The following is a 22,508-nucleotide window of genomic DNA, read 5'->3' on the forward strand; positions in this document are numbered from 1 at the left end:
TCTCCAGATTTTCCTGACCCAGGAATTGAACCAGGGTCTCCTGCATTGCAGGAAACTTCCTACCAAAAAAAAAAAAAGTGTGGTATCTTCTATACTCAGTCAATGCTCAACTTGCTGATAATCTGAGAAAACAATCGGCTGGATTTATAAATTAAACTTCAAAGTCAAAAGGCCAAGAGACACATGATCTACTTTTATTTACATCCTTAGTCAAATGGTGGATGTTCCAACTGATCTACAAAAAGTCAGCTTCTATCTAAGCTTGGAATGAAAAGACTTCTTGAATATCAACTAACGGAAAAATGTCTAAACATCTGGAGCAAATACAATTCTTGTATAAGTAACACAAAGCCTATATTACCTGTTCGGTATTTTCCATTTTTGAAAGGAGAACTGACAGAAGAAGCTGGGATGATGGGAAGTGGCCAAAGGAAATCTTTGTGGAGCCTCTTCAGGGCCAACACAAAGTTGTCTACTCGGGCAGCACGGGTACGCTCCTTGCACAGCCAACTAATGAGTTCAAAGCCCAGCTGGGCTGCAAAGCAGCCGAGATCCTTTAGCCGAACTTCTTCTAAGAGACGCCGAGCGTGTCTCCAGAGCATCATATCAATATACATGTTCTCAGCACAGTCACTGTCTTTGCTCCATCTGTAAGTGGGAACACAAGTAAGCTACAGAACAAGCTTCACATACTTCTTATGAAGTAGCACTGAAAATGCTGACAAGGAGGTAGGAGATTCGAAGGAAGAGGAAGATCAAGTACCAGAGCTTCTCCATGAGATAGCACACCTGTTGAACAGTAGCTGGAACACAGTAAGTAGCCTCTTAAACATGTCTGTAAAAGTACAGAATAGAAAACAAAAAGGAGACTTACAAAGCAAAATCAGGAAGAGGATAGTGACTGGATGAAGTAAAGAAAGGTAGCAAACAAACGCTGTATTTGAAAAGACCAATGAAAAGAGGAAAGGAGATCAGACCAAGGAGACTAAAGAGAAGCAAAGTGAAATGTAGTCTCTTAATGTGAGTTATACAGACACATAAGAAAAAAACAGATTTAAAGAAATGAATGACTAAATATCATCTGTTACCCCTTATTCCTATGAACTGGTGAGTCGCAACTGGTTTGGTACTGGGGTGATGGTGTGCCTTCAGAGAGCAGTACTGGAGCAGGACTACCTGCATTCTGAACTTGGCTCTGCCCCACAGTTTTGTGAATATAAAGAGAGTTTATTTTTCTGGGCCTCTGTTTTTCAGCTGTATAATATGGATAATAACAGTATATTTACCCATACGGAGCTGTTACTGAAAGACCTATACACGGAAATGTTTGAATTGTGCCTGGCGAGCAGCGAGCACTTAGTATATATTAAACACCATGCACATTCAGGGTATAGCTGAGTAGCTACTGTTTGCCTGGCAATTGTTTTATAGTCTTTCACAGTTGCATTTAACTTGTTTATGGTGTGTGTGTGTGTCTGAGTGTGCGTGTGTTGGGAATGCAGGTGTATTAATGGCTCTGTAAGAAAAAGCTGTAAAACATCACAATAAAAATGTTCAGTAAGCTCTCATTCTGTGTCAGGCGCTGTAGTAAGAGTACACACAGAATAGAAAAGAAAGGATTAGGGGAGAGAAAGAAACCAAGAGCCAAGACCACATAACAACACTGGAAGGAAAACAAGGACCTCACAAAACAGGCAAATCTATTTTACAATGTTCAGCATGAGTTCAGATCTACCCCTCAGGGCATAGTAACCCATCTACATATAATACAGGTTTCAGACTCCAGGATATACTTTTTGGCACGAACTGTTTAATGACTTCTCCACTCAAAAGAGTCCCAAGAGAGTCCAGTACAGGACTAAAATGTCAAAAGGTACACTGGGAAAGAATGGGAAAACTGCTGACTGTCAGAAGGCTTTTGAATTATTTGCAGATCTATCTTCCTTTTTATTCTGGTCCTCTGTTATCAGAGGTAATTTAATGTTAGTTGCATTTAGAATGGGCACATCAAGACCTATTCTAGCACAAAGGGCAAAAATACTACAAAGAATAAAGAAGTGAATTTAGGAGAAAGAAAAAAGGGAAGCCTTTTGGGAATGTAAAAAGGAACTGCAATCAGATCAAACAGTTTTTTCCTAAGATCCAATTTTACAAATACTCTGAAATGCAATGTGTTATAGAATTCCCTAAAAGCAGAAACAGTTCTTCATTCTTTTACCTTTTTCCAGAAGGACCGGATGGCATACTTAGTGTTTTCTGTAAGCTGAATTTACTAGCAGGAACACTGTCAGCTGACTGGGATAAACTGATGCTTCGATTCCTGAAGAACTCAAATCCACCACCACTTGAACTAGGTTCCTATGATTACACACAAAGTGCAGTATGGTTAGCGGAAGATGCCACGTGGGTGTGTGGCCTAGCAGAGCTGTGCAATTCTTCAACTAACCTGAGCTGTAGGTGTGGATGGGGGCGTCTCAGATTCTCCAGAGCCAATGGCTTTCAGAAATCGAATCATGTGTCGACACAGGTCCCACTTGCCTTGTTCCAGGGCTGTGTTGAAAAGAAGGGTGGCATGTTGCCTACTTACTGCTGGGACTTCCATGTTCTAGAAAAACAACGAAGAATTCCTTTTATACTACAAATGATTTGAGAAGATATGAGTAATTCTTTATCTCCATGCTTCCCTAAACCCAGACAAGTAATGCAGATATAGCACTGTAGGGAATAATTTACTAGTAAAATCAAAAGAAGCATTGAAAAGTACCATGTAAGAAGAAGTGAGGCAAATACTCCCCTGGTGTAATATAATTTATGATTTCTTGCACTCCCATTACTGCCAGATATCTTAAACTTTATACATTCTTTCATTTCTCCTAGTGACTCTCAAAAGAAGTATATCATTCTCATTTTACACATGAGAAAACTGAGTTAAACAACTTGTTGAAATTATGCATTTAAAACTTTTTAAAAATTGTAATTGCATGGCAATTCAGAGTGTAATGTCCATGCACAAATATAAGCACAGGAAAAAACGGTAAATAGTATCTCAGTATTAATATGAAAATTAGTTTGATTCTGTAGTCTTCCTGAATATGTCTCAGAAACCCCCAGAATTCTGTAGACCACACATTGAGAATCCCTTGCCCTCAAGAGTGTTAGAAATCCAAAATGAAAGAAGTCTGGTTCCCAAAAATAGGACTGTTGGATGAGAGAGAAATAAAAATATATGTTCTAAACAAAGAAAGAAATAAACAACTTGTTGAAGATCAGCAGAAAAGCAAGAGTATAAATTTGTCTTTCTGACTCCAAAAAAGCTCTGGTCTATGTCCTGTGACAGAGCTTTCTGAGGATGTGACTTAATAAAAAACTGCTTTGGGCAACAGTATGTACTACTGCTACACAATGGGCATCCACAGTGGTTCTTTCACAGATTTAATCTTGCTGCTTGCCCTGGCCTTCATGGAGCGGCGCCTACCAGGCAAGTTCAACTATAATTATCATGTCAGTCACAACTTAGGAATCCTGATAAAGTTTCTAATTCCAATGCTTGGGAGATCACTGAAATCTAAGCAGTGACCTAAATTAAACAAACAAACAAAAAACTGCATTTATCTTGTTTCTGTTTTTATGACTGTGAGGCCTTTTAAGAATAGCCAGAATCTCAGGGCCACCCACCTTCTGCCAGAATATCTCCTCTGACTTCAGTCAGCCGCCATGAAGCAAATGCTGAGAGGAAAACTGCTCCAGGCAGAATCTCAAACCAGGTTTATGGTTAGCTTCTTTAAACAATAAAAACAACTCTGCGGTAATTTGGAAGAACTTTTACTTCTCAGCAATTCCATGCCACCAGGAGAGAGATTACTGTGGAGGGCTCAGATAAACCCACTAATATTCAGAATAATTATTTACTAGTATGTTTATTATATATTTTGATAATCATATGTAATATGTACGTATTATATGTATTATAACACATTATATGTATATACATACACGTGCTTCTCTGGTGGCTCAGACAGTAAAGAATCTGCCTGCAATGTGGGAGACCTGGGTTCGATCCCTGAGTTGGGAAGATCCCCTGGAGGAGGGCATGGCAACCCACTCCAGTATTCCTGCCTGGAGAATTCCCATGGACAGAGGAGCTTGGGCTATAGTCCATAGGGTCACAAAGAGTCCAACATCACTGAGCGACTAGGCACAATGTATATCTGTATATATATACATACAAGACATTCCTTTAATATTATTCAAAATAATACTATAAACTCATTAATTTGTTTTAGGCCTATTTATGGGCAAATAGGATTAAAAAAAAAACCCAACCCTGCAATGCTACTTTTTAACAGTAATTTTCTGCCATCATAGAGTAAGATTGAGTTCTTCAAAAGTAAAGATAAAAACTGAACAGAAAACTTGACTCTAATAGTTCTTTTTTTCTTTGTAGTATTTACTTATTTGGCTGCACCGAGTCTCAGTGGCAGCATGTGGACTCTTTAACTGCAGCATGCAGGATCTAGATCCCTGAGACCAGGGATTGAATCCAGGCCCCCTGCATTGGGAGCATGGAGTCTTAACCATTGGACCACCAGGGAAGTCCCTGTACTAGTTCTTTAAGCATGATCACAGTGCCAACCAAGGACATTTGCTTTCTTTTTCCTCTAGGTTTATGCTCACTAATTCTTATACATTTACAAGAAGAAAATTGTTACCTGTAAGATAATAAGGTAAGATGCAGCAGTATCTAAATCCTGAGCCATCAAACATTCCTCAAACAAGTCCTTGGGGTTTCCAACAGCTGCAAAAAGGTAGTTCCACAGGGCATACTCAGTCTTCCTGGCACAGTGAACAACTGTCTGCAGGAAAAGGGGGAACTCGGTGATAAATTTTGCCACCGTGGGAAGCAGAGGGTCGGGAATGGGCTCCCGTGAGGTAGCTTCTTCTTCCAGCACTTCATGGAGCATGAGCTCCAGTACGTGGGGAAAGTAAGGCAGCGTGGCACAGGACTGGGCTAAGAGCAGAGCTTGCTCCCCGAGGTTCCTCACCAGCAGCTGACGCAAAATGTGATGGAGGTAGATCTGAGAGGTTCTCTCCACGACACAGAAAGGGAAGAGCACCTCCAGCTGTTCCCTAGCACTGTTCCGAGAATACAAAGAATCGTAGAGCAGAGTGTCGTTGACAGCACCAAGGACTAATGCATCTTCAAACAGAACAGCCAGGGGGTAGATATTTATGTGGAAAGGCAGCATGATCCGCTGGGACAAGAAGGAATGGGGCTTGCGGTGATCCCTGGGGAAAAGAGGGAGCCAGACTTTCATCCCGGCACCTCCACAGCTCAGCCAGAGGGCCTCCAACAGGTGACGCTTCTGTTTATTTGCACGACATGTGGTCCAGACATTTTCAACAGACTGGGCTAGTACAACAGGAGGACAGAATGGCAACTGGAGAAAAAGAGACTGAAATCAGTTCTTTTCCCATTAAATTTGTAGATGAACTTTTCCTAGGTACTAGTTTCTCAAGTCTTTCAAAATAGTAGTATAAATTCTGGGGAAAATTAGAGGAATCTGTTTAAAGTTAATAATACTGCCCTGCCTTTCAAAGTAAGTGTACTTAAATCTAAAAACAAAACAACCCCCCTCCCCCAAGGAACTTCACCAATTTATCCTGTTTTTCCATTAGAATTATTCCAAACAATAACACCTAAGCAGTAACGTCTGGCATACAGAACATTTTATTATCATTGTAGGATCTTATCCTCCACTTTCCACAGTCTTGCACCCAAAGGCTTACAACTAATTTTATACACTTTCTCAGTTTCAAAATCATAAGATAATACTCTGTTCTTAAACTCTTTTATCCCCTCATTCTTCTCCCAGACATCCTTCATATTCTAAGCAGCTCTCATCTAACTCACAAGCCTCCTTTGGTTAGGGCTGCTGTCCCTGTCTCGGATCTGAGGGCCGGACCTGACATCCTTCACATTCTAAGTGGCTCTCATCTAACTCACAAGCCTCCTTTGGTTAGGGCTGCTGTCCTTGTCTCGGATCTGAGGGCCGGACCTGTCCCTCTGCATCATGATGAGCTGTCCTGCCAGATTCAGCATAATGCTCTCTGCATCGCGAGCCTGAAAGGACAGTGAGTTGGATTCATATGAATTAACAAGTATACTTTCAGCATTTCCCCCACCAAGGCATAATGCTTACAGGTTAAACAAACAATACTGAGTGTGTATTACGGTCAGTCATTCTGTTAGACTCTGTTGGAGTCAAGGAGCTATCTGGCTCCAGTAGTACAAACTTACGACAATGCAATTAATAATTAATTAATGAAAAGGTGATGGCAGAATTGAATTATCCTGAAAAAACAAAGAGACTTCCAGAAGTTCATAAAAGTGAGACCTTGCTTCAGTGACCTGGTGGGCATAGCTAGAGAAGGCTTAAGGATGAAGTGGGACTTGAAGGGTGAGGATGACATACATGGGTGGGAGAAAAACATTTGGTACTTTAGCTGAAGAATGAAATATAGATGACACAAGAAGATAAAATAGTTCTACTGCGAAAGTGAGAACAATCTGGCTAGATTAGGGATATTACAAGAAAAAATACTGATGGTAACAGACCTTTAAGGAGGGCTTGGAAAGTCAAGTAAAAATATATCAGGAAATAAGCCACTACTTATGGTCCTTGAATAAAAGAGTTATTAAAAATTCTGAGTTATTCAGGATGGATGACTGAGGGGAGGAAGATATCATGGGTAGTAACTTCAGGAATGAAGTAAATAGTCTGTGTTTTATTAAGGAAAATTTCCATCAAACCCCAAAGTAGAAAACCTAGGATTCCCATCTTTAAGTTTGAGGAGCACTGCTTTAAAGTATATTTTCAGCTATCAAGTCACTTTCACTTGTAAAGAGGAAGAACATTTTGATTAAAACAAACCAAAAGCTTACTTATATTCTAGACATGAAGGATAAAAAAACAAAGCTGAGTCAAAGATGATTTCAGGGTGCTGAATCTAGGTGAGGTGCTAGAGAAGTTGCGGTCTTCATGGACAGAAGTTAGAAGGAGATAGTAACTTAGGAAAGCGAATCTGAAAAGTTTCCTTTTACTGCCCAATAAATTAGAAAGAATCTTAAGACTTCCAGATAAAAATGTTGTGAGAGATGACTAAACTGGAGATGAATACCAGAATCATTGAACCATAATGGTAAGGCTGGTAAACTGAAGGTAACAGATGAATTTTCTGAAGCAGCAACAGAGCAAAGGACCACTGGCTAAGCTTTTGAAGGCAAGAAGAGAAACAAAGCATGATGCCACGAACCAGAGAAGGAGAGAGTTTTAGGAAGGAAAGGACGATGATTAAAATGGCATGGATTGTGTCCTAGCTTTGACTCCTGCTGGCTGGCTGAATTTAAGCTCCAATATCATTTAGGGTTCAGTCAGGAAAACAACCATCACCCTATGTATTCTACTTGCAAAAAATAATCAGATACATGAAATGCTCATTTGTACTGCTCTAAGACACAAGAGATTGTGTGTAAAGAAATGGCAAAAGGATGCTGAATACTTAGAGACTTTGTCACTCATTTTTGCTTTATATCATCCAGGTAGGTAATAAGCATGTTAATTTAAAATGCAGGAATTTGAAAAATTACCCCACAAAAATCTGTAAGCAACTGTCACAAAGCTCAAGAATTTTACTTGGAAAGGAGTCTTCCGTTCTCAATTTAGCACATAAACTAAAAATGAACATCTGTCCATAACACATGAGAAACAGTAAATAACTTGGAGTTAGGAGAAGGAAAAATGGAATTGAAAAGCTGTGTGAGAATTATAAGAACTAGAGAGGAGAGGAAACCGAACATGCAATCCCAAGAATCAAACAGTATGATTGGAGGGACAAACAGGTTTCCCTGGTAGCCCAGATGGTAAGAATCTGCCTGCAATGCAGGAGACCCAGGTTCGATCCCTGGGTTGGGAAGATTACCTAGAGAAGGGAATAGCAATCCACTCCAGCATTCTTGCCTGGAGAATTCCATGGGCAGAGGAGCCTGATGGGCTACAGTCCATGGGGTCATGAAGAGTCGGACATGACTCAGTGAATAACACACACCCCCCCACAAACTCCTCAAACACTTCCAAAGACCTGAAGAACATCCACTGCAGTTTACTAAATACGTTAATGTTCATAATGACCACTTTTATGTTTTTAGATATAAAATACAGTGGTGAATTTACTAGTATTTCATTTAAAAAAACCCAACAAAACAGGGCTTCCCTAGTGACTCAGTGGTAAAGACTCTGCCTGCCAATGCAAGAGACATGGGTTCGATCTCTGGTCTGGGAAGACTCCACACGCCCGAGAGCAACCGAGCCTGTGCTCTCAACCTTGGAGCTGCACTTACTGAAGCCCACACACCCTAGAGCCAGTGCCCCGCAACAGGAGAAGCCATCACGCAGAGAAGCCTGTGCACTGCAATTAGAGTAGCCCCCGCTTGCCACAGCTAGAGAGAAGTCTGCTCAGCAATGAACCGCCAGCACGGGAAAAAATAAAAGCACAAAATTCTCCATTTTTCCCTTCAGCTCTATCCATGCAGTCAACATTTTTTACTGATAATATCACAGTACATAAGAACAAGTGACCATTACAGCCCTCTCAAGCAGCTTTGATGAACTTTTCAGAAACTGAATGTAACACAAAAGCTGGGACCACATGTATCCTCAAGGTCCTAAATCTGAAGGAACCCAACAAACCATCTAAAATCCCTGGTAGGTAATTCTCATTGGAGCATCAGAGACAAGGGGCTCACCTGTCTCCTCAGGGAGGCCACCTTACTGTTGAACAGTTCTCATTGCTGGTTTTTTGTTGTTAAATCAAGACTTGTTTTGTTTTTTAAACCTTGGCCTTCTCTCTGTGCAAGATGTAATCTATTTCCTCTTATCTTTCAACTTCTTATTCTGCTCTTTACAAAGTTAAGTATCTCCTCTTTGTAAAGGGGCCTCTTAATTAAAATGGGGCACCCAGTGTTATTCATCTTCTGACTGCCTACTCTATCTAGAATATTCAAGAAGTCTTTTTCTTTAATATGACTTCAAACATGATGAAAAGTACATAAAATGTACACCCCCCCAATCTTATTCTCATTATTCACATTCACAAATACTGAGGTTTGTTTCACCTAACCCTTTTCTCTTTTTATTAATACTTATTTTGCCAAAGTATTTTAAAGGAAGATATCATGCCATTTTACTCCTATACATTTAGTAGGCATCTCTCAAATATAGGGACATTTGATTATATAATTACAATGCCAACATCACATCTAAATTTAATAAAATTTAGAACTATTTCTCAGTGTCATCTCTCAGTCAATATCGCTAATTGTTTTAACAGTGTCTTTTTGTAGCCTATTTGAATCAAGATACAAATGACCTTATGAATTGCATTTTTTTGTTATAGCTCTAAAGTCTTATTTAAAAGAGTCTTTTCTTTTTTCCTCCACGTTAATGACCTGCAGTTTTCCTACAGAATGTTATTAAACTAAACCTCTATCCTTGTATTTTTGATGAATAGAAAATGACTCGAGAAGCTTGATTCAGTTCAGGCTCAATGCTTTTGGCAGTAATTCTTCATGTGAACCTCAGGCTGCATCACCCCAGGAAGCATGCGTGGTTCTCCTACTTTTAGTGATGCTAAGACTGACTAATGAGGCTTTGGCATGACAATTCAATACCTTCACTGTGAAGTTCCCATCAACCTTTCATTGATTTCAACTGGTGGTCACTGAATCCACTCATTTTTTCAAAGGCTGCAAAACTGATTCTTAATTCTCAAGTTTCTTCCATATCTTTTAGCTAGAGTTCTTCTGTAAAACATTCCTTTTTCATTAACTAGGACTATCTGGTTACATGAAATATGAGTTTGCAGAGAAAATGGAACCTGTATTTTAAAGGCACTCAGTGGAAGTGCCTTAATAGGAAGTTTTAAAAGACTAGGCAGACAGGGATGACAAGTAACTCCACACAGAACTTCTCTTTGAAGATGGGTTCCCCATTAACATGAAGTTTGGAAACGTAAGTTACGCAGCCTGGGTCATGGTGGCAACGCTACCTGCACAGTTACTTTAACCAGAAGCTATGGGAGTATCCCTTCTCTTTGCTCATAATTAACTAATCATGGAGTCCTCTATATGTCATATTCCTTCTACTTCTTTCTGTCTTCTTTTCACTACCCAAGTTTGGGCCACAAACACCATTCACCTAGATCACTGCAATAGCCTCTTAGCTGCTCTCCCTTCATCCAGTTTTGTCCAACTCTGGTTCATTTTCTTCCTTTGTAATGTTTTCTCTAATATTACAAAGCTTAGATCTAATAATATCTAGCTTAAAACACTTTAGACTTTAAGACAAAGTCCACAGTATCAATAAGACTATCACACTCTATGTTCCAGTCACTGCGAAATTTCTTCTATTTCCCTGAATGTGTCCTGTTCTCTCTTTTTTTTTTTATTTTTAATTTTTTTTAAATTTTAAAATCTTTAATTCTTACATGCGTTCCCAAACATGAACCCCCCTCCCACCTCCCTCCCCACATCTTATCTACAGGCCTTTGAACTGTTCCCTCTGACTGAAATTCCTCTTTACTTAGATAACCACCAATTATTCTTCAGGTTTCAATTTAAATGATAGAGAAACCGTCTGTGATTGCTTAGACTACTCTAGGCTTTTGTTATACAGTATAACTTTTATACACAGAATAACGTTTTAACACAGTATCACTTTTTGGTATACACAGTAACCTGTATTACTTTTTGGTATATACATCACATTTGTATTAATTATCTATGTAATTATTTCTTTCCAGTATTAGCAAAAACCATGTTTGTTTAGTTGGCACTGTAACCCAGCATCTTCACACAAGGTAAATTCTATATATTTAGTATGTATTTTCTGAACAAATTAATAGTTCCTAATATCAAATTAAAACACAAAGACCTAAAAACTCTAAAGAGCTCTGGTAACAGAATGGTACCTGCTGTGGCATTTTCAAGGTGATTCCATTCTCTGTACTCACTGATGTCAGAGTGACAGATACCACTAGGAAAGGGTGAGGAATGTAGCGTGACATGGATACTTCCTGAAGCACCTGAATACCAGCAGTATTTGGACTGTAAAAGAGAAAGAAACAACAATTCTAATAAGTTTTTTTACACCTCAACAATTCTAATGAGTTCCCCCCCCCATTTCCACTACAAATAGTATCAGAGTTTATGTTTATAGGGGCCCCAAATACTTTCTACCTACCATTTCCACCTCCCCAAGTATCCTTTAAACAGCAGACTGACAAGGCTGTGGCACTCAAGAACACAAATGGAGATGAGGGGAGGGAAAAAAGGGAGTAAGATATAGAAAGTAAAAAAGAAATTGGGAAGAAGCTTACAGGAATAGCTTAGTCAGCTGAGAAATAGTTGGGTGAGGAAGGAAATGGGTTCTATCTAAGGTGATCTGTTTTTATCTTTATAAAAGATATCCTCAATTACTAAGCTACTTCAGCAAACACGCACTTCATAGCTTTTTTATAAAAAGAAACAAAAGCCATCTGAGAACAAAATAAAACTCAAGAAGTGTGGTCTAAATGCTGCAAGTCAGCTAGATACCAAGAAGAATATAGGCAACACACACAAAGAGCAAGATGACTGTCAGTTTTTCCTTTTCTAGACAACAGCAATCTAGGCCAGTGAAAATGTACAAGAGTCTGCTAAGGGCATGCTTCCTAAGCCCCTAAAACTACAGAAATATAAATTTCCCCAAGTTTCTAGAACACTAGGAAAATTAATAACTTGTTATCAAGATGTGTAAAAAAAATTAATATTTAAAATTTTACCCAATCCCAAACTAGTGTTTTTTTTTCAAATGAATCCAATAAGATTAGCTGAAAAAACTGTTAAAGCTTTATAGTTTATTTATTTTGGTAGCTAAAAACTAACTACCATACAAAGATCACTAATTAAAATTCCTTGCTTTACGAAACTCTTAAAACAAAGGAAACCAAATATAAAATTAGAATAACTGTTTTGAGAAATAAAATTACAGAGGAAGCATGATAAATAAGAGCAAAAAATGACTCTATATATTTTATATACTTACCCATCAGATTTTCTTTCAATACTGTAAAGGCATATTGAACAGTCTGCTCTAAAAACTATTACCATGTCCCGGAAGACACTAAGCAGTAATGTTTCTGCTTGTGTTTTGGTGACATGAGCAAAAGCATTGTCCAGATTTGAGGTTCGCAAATACACTCTGAGCTGTAGAAAATAAAAATAAAGACAACTGTAAAAAGAAGATACCTACCATGGATGACTAAATACTAGACATACGTTTTTTAATTTATTTTTTTCAAGAGGAGCTAAAGACTAATTTGAGCATTAATAATAAGTGGATGTTTCTATTTTGACAAAGTAGGCACATTCTACAAATAACTAAAAGATGAGTGATCAAAACTGTGATGTACTATTATGAGATACTCCTTTTAGACCTGCATATTTAGACATGACATCAGGAGATGTAGTTTCTCAAAAAAATAAATATATAAATCAATCAATATGTCTCTAAGGACAGACATTCTTATAAACTTTTCAACTTTTAACTATTTTTTATTAGTTACAAACTTTATAGAGAATGGCTAAAATCATTAGAAAAAGTAATCACAGAAGTCCTGGTTATTCTTTTTTTTTTTTTTTTTAAAACAGTAACTTGAAAATCCCATTAGCTAAAAATGTAGAATTTTTTATTAAAAGGAAAATGTCTCGTTCATTTTCAGTAGATTATTTTTATATAGATCAAACAATGCTGTGAAAGTGAAAATTGTTAGTCACTCAGTTGTGTCTAACTCTTTGTAACCCCATGGACTGTAGCCTGCCTCTGTCCATGCGATTTCCAGGCAAGAATATTGGAGTGGGTTGTCATTTCCTTCTCCAAGGGATCTTTGGCAGGCAGATTATTTATTGTCTGAGCCACCTGGAAAGTCCTTAAATAATGCTTAATATCTTTAAAATAAAAAATTTATTATTTCTGAGAGAACAAAAACATACCTCTTCTTGACGATCGCTTATGTTATAACATGCAAGGACAATAAAATCATTCCACCAGGCTAAGCCACCTGTCACAATCATATTCTGCTCCTTAAAGAAAAAAAATTTTACATTTATTCCTGACAGTAATACATTTGTAAAATATTCCTAATCAGACAATGAAAGCTCTAATTATTTCTGTTCTACTCTCTATTCTTCCCACCCCACAACATTAAGTGTTACTCGAGGGCCTTTATTAATAATGATTCAGATCCTATTTTTGAAAAAAAAAAAAAAAAAAAGTGTATTTCTGTAACTGGGAACCATGTAGCACTGTTATTCCACATTCAATACATCTTGGTTTACATTCTGGCTTTATCATTTATCAGCTGCCTGACTCTGAATCCTATATAAAATGGTAATAGTAGGGCCCTCACTGGGTTGTTATTAGGATCCATGAGATACATGAAAAGTGCCTGGTACATAGTAGGCACCTAGTAAATGTCAACTTCCTTTTCTATTCCTCCTATTTGATTCTTGCAAAATCCAAATGCATGTTTGTATGCTACCCAGATGTTTATATTGTACACAGACAAGCAGGAAATGATCTCAAATTTTGTGGAGATTTATTCCAATAATATCTGATGAACTCTACCTGAAATGGAAGAGTAAATTCTCAATTACAGGATTAGTTTCTGATATTAACAAGAATTAAAAACTAACTATCTCAATGGACATGAACTTGGGTGAACTCCAGGTGATGGTAAGGGATGGGGGGCCTGGCATGCTGCAGTCCAAAGGGTTGCAAAGACTTGGACACAACTTAGCGACTGAACAACTATCTCAATACAAAATCCATTATCAAATACCAAGTACCTTATCAGAACTGACCCTTGGACATAATTCAGTCATTCTGTAATGTTTTTACTTTTTAGTAAGTAAACAGGGGTTTACTCTATACATAATTATATTGTAGTTTGTTCTCCCACACTTTGACAAATAGGTTTTTAATTTCAAAAAGACTAACCTGGGTAATGTTTCCAAAAAGCTTCCATTTTTTGGTGAGTAAAGAGTAATGTGCAAAACCAAACTTGCCAACAACAGCAATATTCTGGCCAAGCTTATCAATAGCTGAAAACTGAATTAAAAAAAATTAAGATCTCTTCCTTGAACTTTTTATTTAGACATAAAGAGCTAAGGATTATGTCAGGACGGCACACTATTAATAAACATTTGCTAGGTGAATTAAATGTAAAATGTTAAACTCAAAAATCATATTTAAATTATATTTAACAAAATTATAGATTTACACCAACAATGTACAAGGAATCAAGTATTGAAACTTTTATCAATGCACCCACTGAAAAGCTCAATCCCCAGAATACCTCTTGCAGCACATGCCATCCACTGAAAGTTAACACCAACAAAGTAACAAATAACTCACCCGTATAGGCCAATTGCTCTCTAGATAGGTGCTGGAAATCTAGGAAATAACATATCAGTTTGTAAGACTTTTGAAATGTTTACTATATTTAAATGTAAAGCATTAGCATCATAATATGAGATTAATTTTCCTGTAATGTTTAAAGTGCTCCCAAATAACTGAATATTATTGGCAGCCAATATTGCATATCGCCTGTCTTATCCATTTCACTATATGTTTCTAGACATCAGGCTTTCCTCTTTTTTCTCTATACTGTTTTTGTTTGTTTGTTTTAACTATTGAACACTCAATCAATAACGGAATGACAAAAGATATTTAGAGAAGCATCTACAATGGTAGCCAAGAACTGTGTAGATAAACAGTCTGGTTTTGCTGATATGAACCATCTCTAAAATCTTATCTAATAAAATCAGAGCCTCAGCAAGAGTTGTTTTTTTTTTAAATAGCACTCTTTCTTATTTTTATATTTTTCTGATTAAAAAAGCAATGTATGCTTATAAATTTTAAACAATATAAAAGTACACAAAGTACAAACTGAAATTCTTCTCTTACATCACTGTTCGGGGGAACAACTAATTAGTTTTTATTCTGTCTCTAAACAGCCATGTACACACAAAAGTGTGTCTAAGTCATGGCTATTTATTCACCTACAAGACTTTTAGTATATTACAGATACGAACTCTTCATCTGCAACATCAGCAATAGATGTATCTTTCCATGCTGTCTGTCTCATTTTTGTACATGGTGTCATTTTATTACTCTAATGAGAATTTTAAACTTAAAAAATCCTCTGTGAGATATCAATGCAGATTAAGTCAAGTTTAGCTTTATTGAGACTGTGACCTCTCTCTTAGTCTGCTGATTAAATAGTTTCACGAACACATGGTGAATGAAGGGTGAAAATTAACAGAACAACAGAACAAAGGAAAAATCTTCTGTTCCTGGAATAACTACTGAACCTTCAATTTATTTATTTTCCTTTTACTCAAAGAAAAATTATTACATATTTTAAAAAGGAGAGCCAAATGAAAAAGCCAAGTAAATGCAATCAAATCCAATAAGCTTCTTTGTGTAATGTGAAGACAAAACCAAAGTCAAGCAAAAAAAAAAAACAACCCCAAAAAACCTGCTGAAAACATCTGTATTAACCTTGATAAAATTTATTCATAAAACTATTTTTGTTAGACTTCACTTACTATCCAGTTAGTCAACCTAAAATCTAAATAAATTAATAGCTTTTAGTACATTAGGAAGTTCTTAACCCCAGAACTGCTTATGTGTGGATGCCTACTTTAGAGAATTAAGTGATAGACATACTTGAAGAATGCTAAACTTGTATCTTAACAGATATGCTGTACCATTCAGGCCAACTAGTAAAATTCATTATGATGGGTGAAATTAGTGCAGAATAATGGTAATCTGAGGTAACGATCAGGTGGCAAAGTAGAATTTGAAAGTAGTTTTGTAGGGGGCTATAAGTGAAATTCTTTTTTTGAATGAAGAAAATAAAAATAGTCACTTGAAGAAGGATATTCCTGGAGTACCACTGGGCTAGCACCCAAGACACTGAAGAAACAAACAAACAAAAAACACAAAATGCCCCACTTCCCCCAAACCTTGGTATTTCATAGTATTTATGAAATGTGTGAGTGGGTAAAGTGGGAAGTGAGATCTCACTGCCAAAGTGGATTCCAACACGAAGAGTTTCTAATCACAGGAACCAAGGTTAAATCTTATTATTTGATCACACTCTGATGAATATCTCTAAGAGAAAACAATGTATTCTATCCTCCAAAAGTATATGAGATGCCACAGATAGCAAATGGTTTGCTTTCAAAACTTACACTGAAGCTTTATTTATACAGTTTTATGTCTTGAAGATGCTATGAAATAAGAACAAAAACTTTTATTTTCCCTAGGAGATCAACATATTACCTGAACTTTGAGTTCCACTCCTAATACTGAGAACAGAAAATGGCAAAACTAAGAAAAGAGGTGGCTAATGAATGATGAAGAAACTCAGGTCAGGACTGTATACTCAGGGCACAAAAGTCATGTCACACCACTGGGAAACCCAGTGCAAAGCTACAGAATCTCTACTCTTAACATCTTAGGATTTTTCCATCTCTCATAGAACCTAAATCTACCTTTTCCCCTTTAAAGTCATTCTGCTAAAACCCTGTCTTCTCCTCAGATTTATTTCTGTCTGTATCTGGTGAGATTGTAAAAACCATCATCCTAGGAAATCTGATCTGTGCCAAATACCTGGAACATTTGATTCACATTGTAGGAACGAGAGCAAATCATTTATAAATTAAATAGCCTTTACAATCCTCTTCGTTGACTTAACAAAGTGCCTGATACATTACCCTGCTTCTGACAAGTATGCATTTGTGTTATTTTTGTTAAAGGAGAACACATAATTAACATAGAATCTTCTGACCAGGAAACTAATGAATATAAGGTAGAAAGCTTAAACAAACAAACAAAAAACCTAGTAGTCTAGATGGGGAACAGACAGAGCAAGCAGGATTAGTTGAGCTCATCTGATGAACTCTAAGCTGTATAAGAAGCATACAAAGTATTAATCACGCAAACAAAGCCACTTTGATGGAGGATGCAGGCACTCTCCTGGACAAGAGTATGTGCTGAAGGTGGAATTAAACAGGCACCCATGTTTCTCCAGGGAATACTTACTAAAGGCTAAAATGTCTGGAAGGTAAAGCATTAAACATTATATGGACACCGTAAAACCACACTACCAAAAACACCACCAAACACACACCACCAAAACAATGCATTGACTCTTGTGGCTAGATTACCAGCAAACAAAGCATAGGGCAACTCAAAGTAAAAACAGTGCCAAGTAGGCACATGCTAGGTTTTATTAATAGACCTAAGTCAGCAGTATATTATATGCTTCAACATTTAGTACCTAGGTTTTAAGATAAGTTCTATTATTCCCTTAATTTGTATCATGGCAAGGATCAAGTCTGCCACTATTCTGCTGTGTGACCTTGGGCAAGTCACCTAACTTCCCTGAGCTTCAATTTCCTCATGTATAAAATCTAATTGGACTACATAATTGCTAAGGTCCTTCCAGCTCTAAAAATTCTATGAGTCCATTATAACTTAATTTGGGGGAACTACAACAACTTTAGCATTATTTTTATTAGCTTTAAGGAAATGGAAACCATTAGGTAAAGCTAGAGTTAAGTTTATCTTTCTGAGTATTTTGGATATCTGAAGAACAGAATGACAGAAGAATCTTGCTAGTATCTAGTTGTCTGAAGTTGTAAAAGCAGTGTTATACGCTTCTACCACAGGCTACTTCATAGATGGCTATGAATCACAGAATCACTGAATTTTTGAGCTGGAAGGAAATTCCGTTTTTGTCATTGCCTGATGGATTTTTGAGTTCCAGACCTACCTTCTTTGATCCTCTGCTCTACTTGGCTCTCTGGCAACACAGACCTGGCTAGGCAGAACTGGCATTCATGCTAGGTCAGTGTAGAATGAATAGTTCAAAGTATGGGGGAATGAAAATAGCAGAGAAATGGCTATAGGAGAGAAGGGAGCAGTGGAAAATTTTAGTCAAGGAAGTAGCTGATGCAGTTTTATTTAATAACTGTTACTAATTATAAAATGGTATGCACATTGTTTGATTTTATGAATTTTTCAATGTAAGTTAAATACATTTTCTTTTAGTGTATACCACATGTCAATGTAGGAGATATTCTTCCTTTAATTTTTCACACACAGACCATTCTTCTATCTCTCATTATCTTCACTCAAAGTCAACTGAAAATAACATGGGAGGTGAAGTAAGCTAGGTAAAAGTATAGAATGCAGAAGACAAAGAACTGTGGAAACAGACAGTGCCTAAAAGAAACTGACTCAAGAGCAGACTCTGATGTATCTAAGACACTTTGGTGACAAAACTGGGATGAAAACATTCAGGACTCTGAAATATATATGAAAGTTTCTTTAAGAAACTTCAATTTGCTGATTTGTCCAAATTAATTTTGTTTTCAAAACTCAGAATTAATTTCTATATTAAATGTCAATTTATCAGAATTACTAAAAAAACTACTAATTTGAAAGTTATATCAGAATGAGTAAATAGTCTGGAGCAAGACCAAGTAATAATAAAAATTTCAACAATAATGTTCTAGACTAATCACAAGTCTTCATCTTGGGTCCAAAGTCAGACAATTAACCTCAATGTGTACCCATCAGGACTATAAGATCATCTGGACAGTGTCACTTTTCATGAAATTACCACACTTCTGCCTTTGCAATTCTAGAGCTAAATTTACACCAAAAGAAGGCTGACAGTCCTGCACAGTAAAAGGGCAAAGCATAAACTTCTAGTTTGTGAAACTATTCACTTACTAATGGACTGGGGGAAAGAAAGGAGAAGACAAGAGGACGAGAGCACAGGAAAGCAGGAGCCGTGACAGTCAAAAAAGGCTAGGAAGTTCCTCAGTTCTCTAAAGCACCGAGTGAACTGCTTAGAAATCTGCTTTAGGTGCTGTCTTAGCAAGGACTAAGCCACCAGCCAACAGCATCTGAAGACTCACCTGCACTACATGCCAATGCCGATGACCAAGTAAAGTGCTTAAACTCTGAGACTCTAAACCGCCACCTGCAAATGGGCTCTTTTCCCGACGGGTTTTGTAATCAGAATGAGCTGAAGAACTCCTGGGATTCTGGCTCTGTGAGGCCTCTCCACAGTTCAAGTACAATCGATCCTCCCCCTGAAGCAACACTTGCTCTTGGTTACTCTAGATGGGGGAGAAGGAAGCAGAGGGAAGGAAAGCAAATAAAAACAAGGAAGGTGGGGGAAAGTAAGTAAAATGTCAATTTAGTTTTATTGCTGGGAATATACCATACATTTCAGCATTATTTTCCTCACAGAGGACAAGACTACATAAAAATTGCTCACACTGTTACACTTAAGACTAACAGGCAACATTTTAATGATTTCTTCCCAGTGTAAAAAAATCTTTATTAAAGTTTGTTTTATCATATAGATTCCAAAACATGCCCAGGGTTACAACTGCTATAGCAGTATCTTTCGTAACTACTTCAAAATGGCAATGCTAGGAGAGATTTTCCATCTGAAAAGTGAATAAAACTACTCAATGTCTATAATTTACAAAGTAATTTTATATAAAGTATCTCATGAATGGTGATAAGAAAACATGTCTGGTCACTTTGTGTATATGCTCACCGATGTGCCCACATGGCAAGGAGTGGATTAGACACAGGGATAACTGGATTCTGGAGGATCTTTTAAATCATGGGGAGGAGGAAGAGTAGCCTACATCTGTGATCCTGGTTCAGAACAATTCAATAATTGCTTGGTGAATGCTTGGTTAGTACCAAGGGATGTGCCAGGCTCTGAAGACATTTAGAGAAAAAGTTTCTACTTCTGTGAAAGGCCAGTGTTTTCAAATGTAAGCAGATTATTCACTCACTATTTTTTATAAATTAGACAGATTAGCACCCCAACCCCTCATGTTCCCATTGTAGTCCAAACATCATCTTGACATAAAACTTGGGGTGCTTTTATATTATTATTTTGGATGAGGGAGCAGAGGAAGAAATCCTCTACTCTTGTTTTTCTTATTATTCAACTATAGTAATAAGGTCTGAGATCCACAGTATTTTCATTCTTTCTCAGTGTGTTGTAAATTTTAATTAGAAACTGGTTGTACCATATATTTAAAAATCCATTGATGGCAGATACTAAGATATGCATTTCTATCATGTAACATATACTATTTTTACATAGAAATATTCTTACAAATAAATAGCATATTAATATCTTACTTCAGACTGATAAACATGAATTTATGTTATAATTTGGGGCAGTGTTTCCCAAAGCAGGATTCTAGGCTTATTTTCTTGCAGGTCTTCCTTAAAAATTCATAGGTAAGTAAGCTTGGGAAATATTGCTTTCTATATACCAACTTCTGGACTTTTATGATGCACATTAGCGTTATCAAAGACTAGATTCCTATGGTAAAGAAACTTCCACAGCTTTGTTTAACTCCTTTATTTCACACAAGACAACAGAACTTTTTCTTATTCTATGTAATTGCTATTTATATTTCTCACAAAATGTGCCTGGTGGAACACACTTTGGGAAATGCTATTAACACTAAATTTTATTCAAGTAAACCTATAAAGACTGTTTTTCCTCAAGTTGCTTATGATCCTACTTAAAGAAAAAAGCATGGGACTTCCGTGGTGGTCCAGTGGTTACAACTCCGTGCATCTACTGCAGAGGGCGCAGGTCTGAGCCCTGGTCAGGGAACTAAGATCCTGCAGCCTACCCCCTCCAAAAGCTAATCCTGCTCAGAAATAAAATTGGGGGGTATTATTTAATATAAATTAAAAAGAAACCTAATAATCACAGAAAATATACAAACGAAGATCGTATGTCAATTTTAGGAGTACATGCAATATATCTATGTCATAAGGACATATCTGTGTCTGATATTCTATGTGAAAGCCATTGAAAACAAAGCCAGAGTTTTAATTAAATAAACTTACCATACAAGGGTTTACAGTGAGTGCACTCTTGATAAACTGAAACAGTAGAATACCAGGCTGTTTAACTATACTCTTGGAGTCAGACTCATTTTCAGTATTTTGAGAACCAAATCCACTGATTACCCAGAGGTGATAGCCTTCAGCACCCCAGCTCTTAGGGAAAGAGGTGGGGGAGAAAAAGAAGAGGGGGGAAATCAAAGCAATAGAAAATGTTATTTTTTCCTGGTTTTAAATATTTGAATTCTCAAATAACCAACAATAAGCATTATTAATTACTTCTGAAGGCTGGAGATACCATGACAAACACCACAGACAAGAATCATACACCTATATTTACTACATCTCAGATGTGGAAACCATGATTGCTCTCCACCTAGAGTAGGGAAAACACTACATACTAATCCTAGCTAGAAATCCTAAGAATTGCCTACTGCTGTCTGTAACTTCTCTATTAATTTAACTGCCTCTCAAATACAAAGAACTTCCTCAGAGAGACAAGATCCACATTACATAGCTGAAGCTTGACAAACAAGCACTGAAACAGGTACAATCTTGTACAGAACAAAGAACAATGGACTGGCGACTATGAGACTAGGGTTTCCACTGCAGCTTGGCTACCATTTTGTTGTACTACCTTGGCCAAACTATTTGGTTTCACAGGGTGTAAGTTTCTTCTTTTATAAAATGAGAGCGCTCAAAGAAATTAACCAGGCCCAGTCAATTTTAATATTCTATAACTAGATTTCATGATTGTTAAAATCACTTAAAAAAAAAAATCATGGGAAGAGTAGTAATTCCTAACCTGCAAGGCCAAGAAAACACTAATGAGGGGAGGAGAGGTCCATGAATTGCTACAAAATTTCAGAAGTTCTGCTTTCCCATGAAAAGTTTCAGTTGCACAAGTTAACTAAAATGCTTAGATTCTTAGTTTGTGATTAAAATAGCAGCTTAGTGAGGCTGGTAACACCAGTTGTTGCACTCCATTCAGAAGCACTGATTGGCAGTCACAGAAACGGTGTTTGAAAACTTAAAACTATGAAGGTGTGTAGAGCCTTCACATGGGATCCTTGGTGATGAAAGGTTGGGAAGCCCATGGTTTCAAGGCAACCATGGTGGTCTAAATTCTTCGAGAAACCCACGATCAGAAAATGCCTTCCTCTGTGGAGCAGGAGAGAAAGGTAGTGGTAAGCCTAAGCCTCACAGCCACTAACTTCACAAAAATGGTACAGAGAGGGCTATAGTAAGAAAATGTTTTTATGTAAAGACAAGGGTAGTTATACCTCACTGCTTTCTACAGAAGCTGTTGAAAACTGATGGTAAAAATACTATTACAACAAGGACTACAATTCTTTTGATATACGTCTACGGAAAAAGTTTAAAATATGCTCAAATAATGTACATGTCCTCCAGGAAAAAGACCCAATGAGCACTTCA

At 37.2% G+C, this 22,508-nt stretch overlaps 1 protein-coding gene across 2 annotated transcripts in view; it reads right to left on the reverse strand.

The window, feature by feature from the left end:
- The window catches only part of RIC1 (RIC1 homolog, RAB6A GEF complex partner 1), a 142,913-nt gene that overhangs the window by 7,248 nt on the left and 113,157 nt on the right, over positions 1-22,508 (reverse strand). For both annotated transcript variants that reach the window (XM_018052017.1, XM_005683688.3), the window contains exons 11-22: positions 21,075-21,227; positions 19,094-19,297; positions 14,511-14,549; positions 14,094-14,204; positions 13,088-13,177; positions 12,141-12,301; positions 11,026-11,161; positions 6,005-6,121; positions 4,710-5,438; positions 2,447-2,605; positions 2,219-2,358; positions 362-648 (exon numbers count right to left, since the gene is read on the reverse strand). In XM_018052017.1, the coding sequence (XP_017907506.1) occupies positions 362-648; positions 2,219-2,358; positions 2,447-2,605; positions 4,710-5,438; positions 6,005-6,121; positions 11,026-11,161; positions 12,141-12,301; positions 13,088-13,177; positions 14,094-14,204; positions 14,511-14,549; positions 19,094-19,297; positions 21,075-21,227 (2,326 nt within the window). The remainder of the gene's footprint in view (positions 1-361; positions 649-2,218; positions 2,359-2,446; positions 2,606-4,709; positions 5,439-6,004; positions 6,122-11,025; positions 11,162-12,140; positions 12,302-13,087; positions 13,178-14,093; positions 14,205-14,510; positions 14,550-19,093; positions 19,298-21,074; positions 21,228-22,508) is intronic.

The sequence above is a fragment of the Capra hircus genome, chromosome 8 (assembly GCF_001704415.2).
Source record: "Capra hircus breed San Clemente chromosome 8, ASM170441v1, whole genome shotgun sequence".
In the NCBI taxonomy this organism is placed as follows: Eukaryota; Metazoa; Chordata; class Mammalia; order Artiodactyla; family Bovidae; genus Capra; species Capra hircus.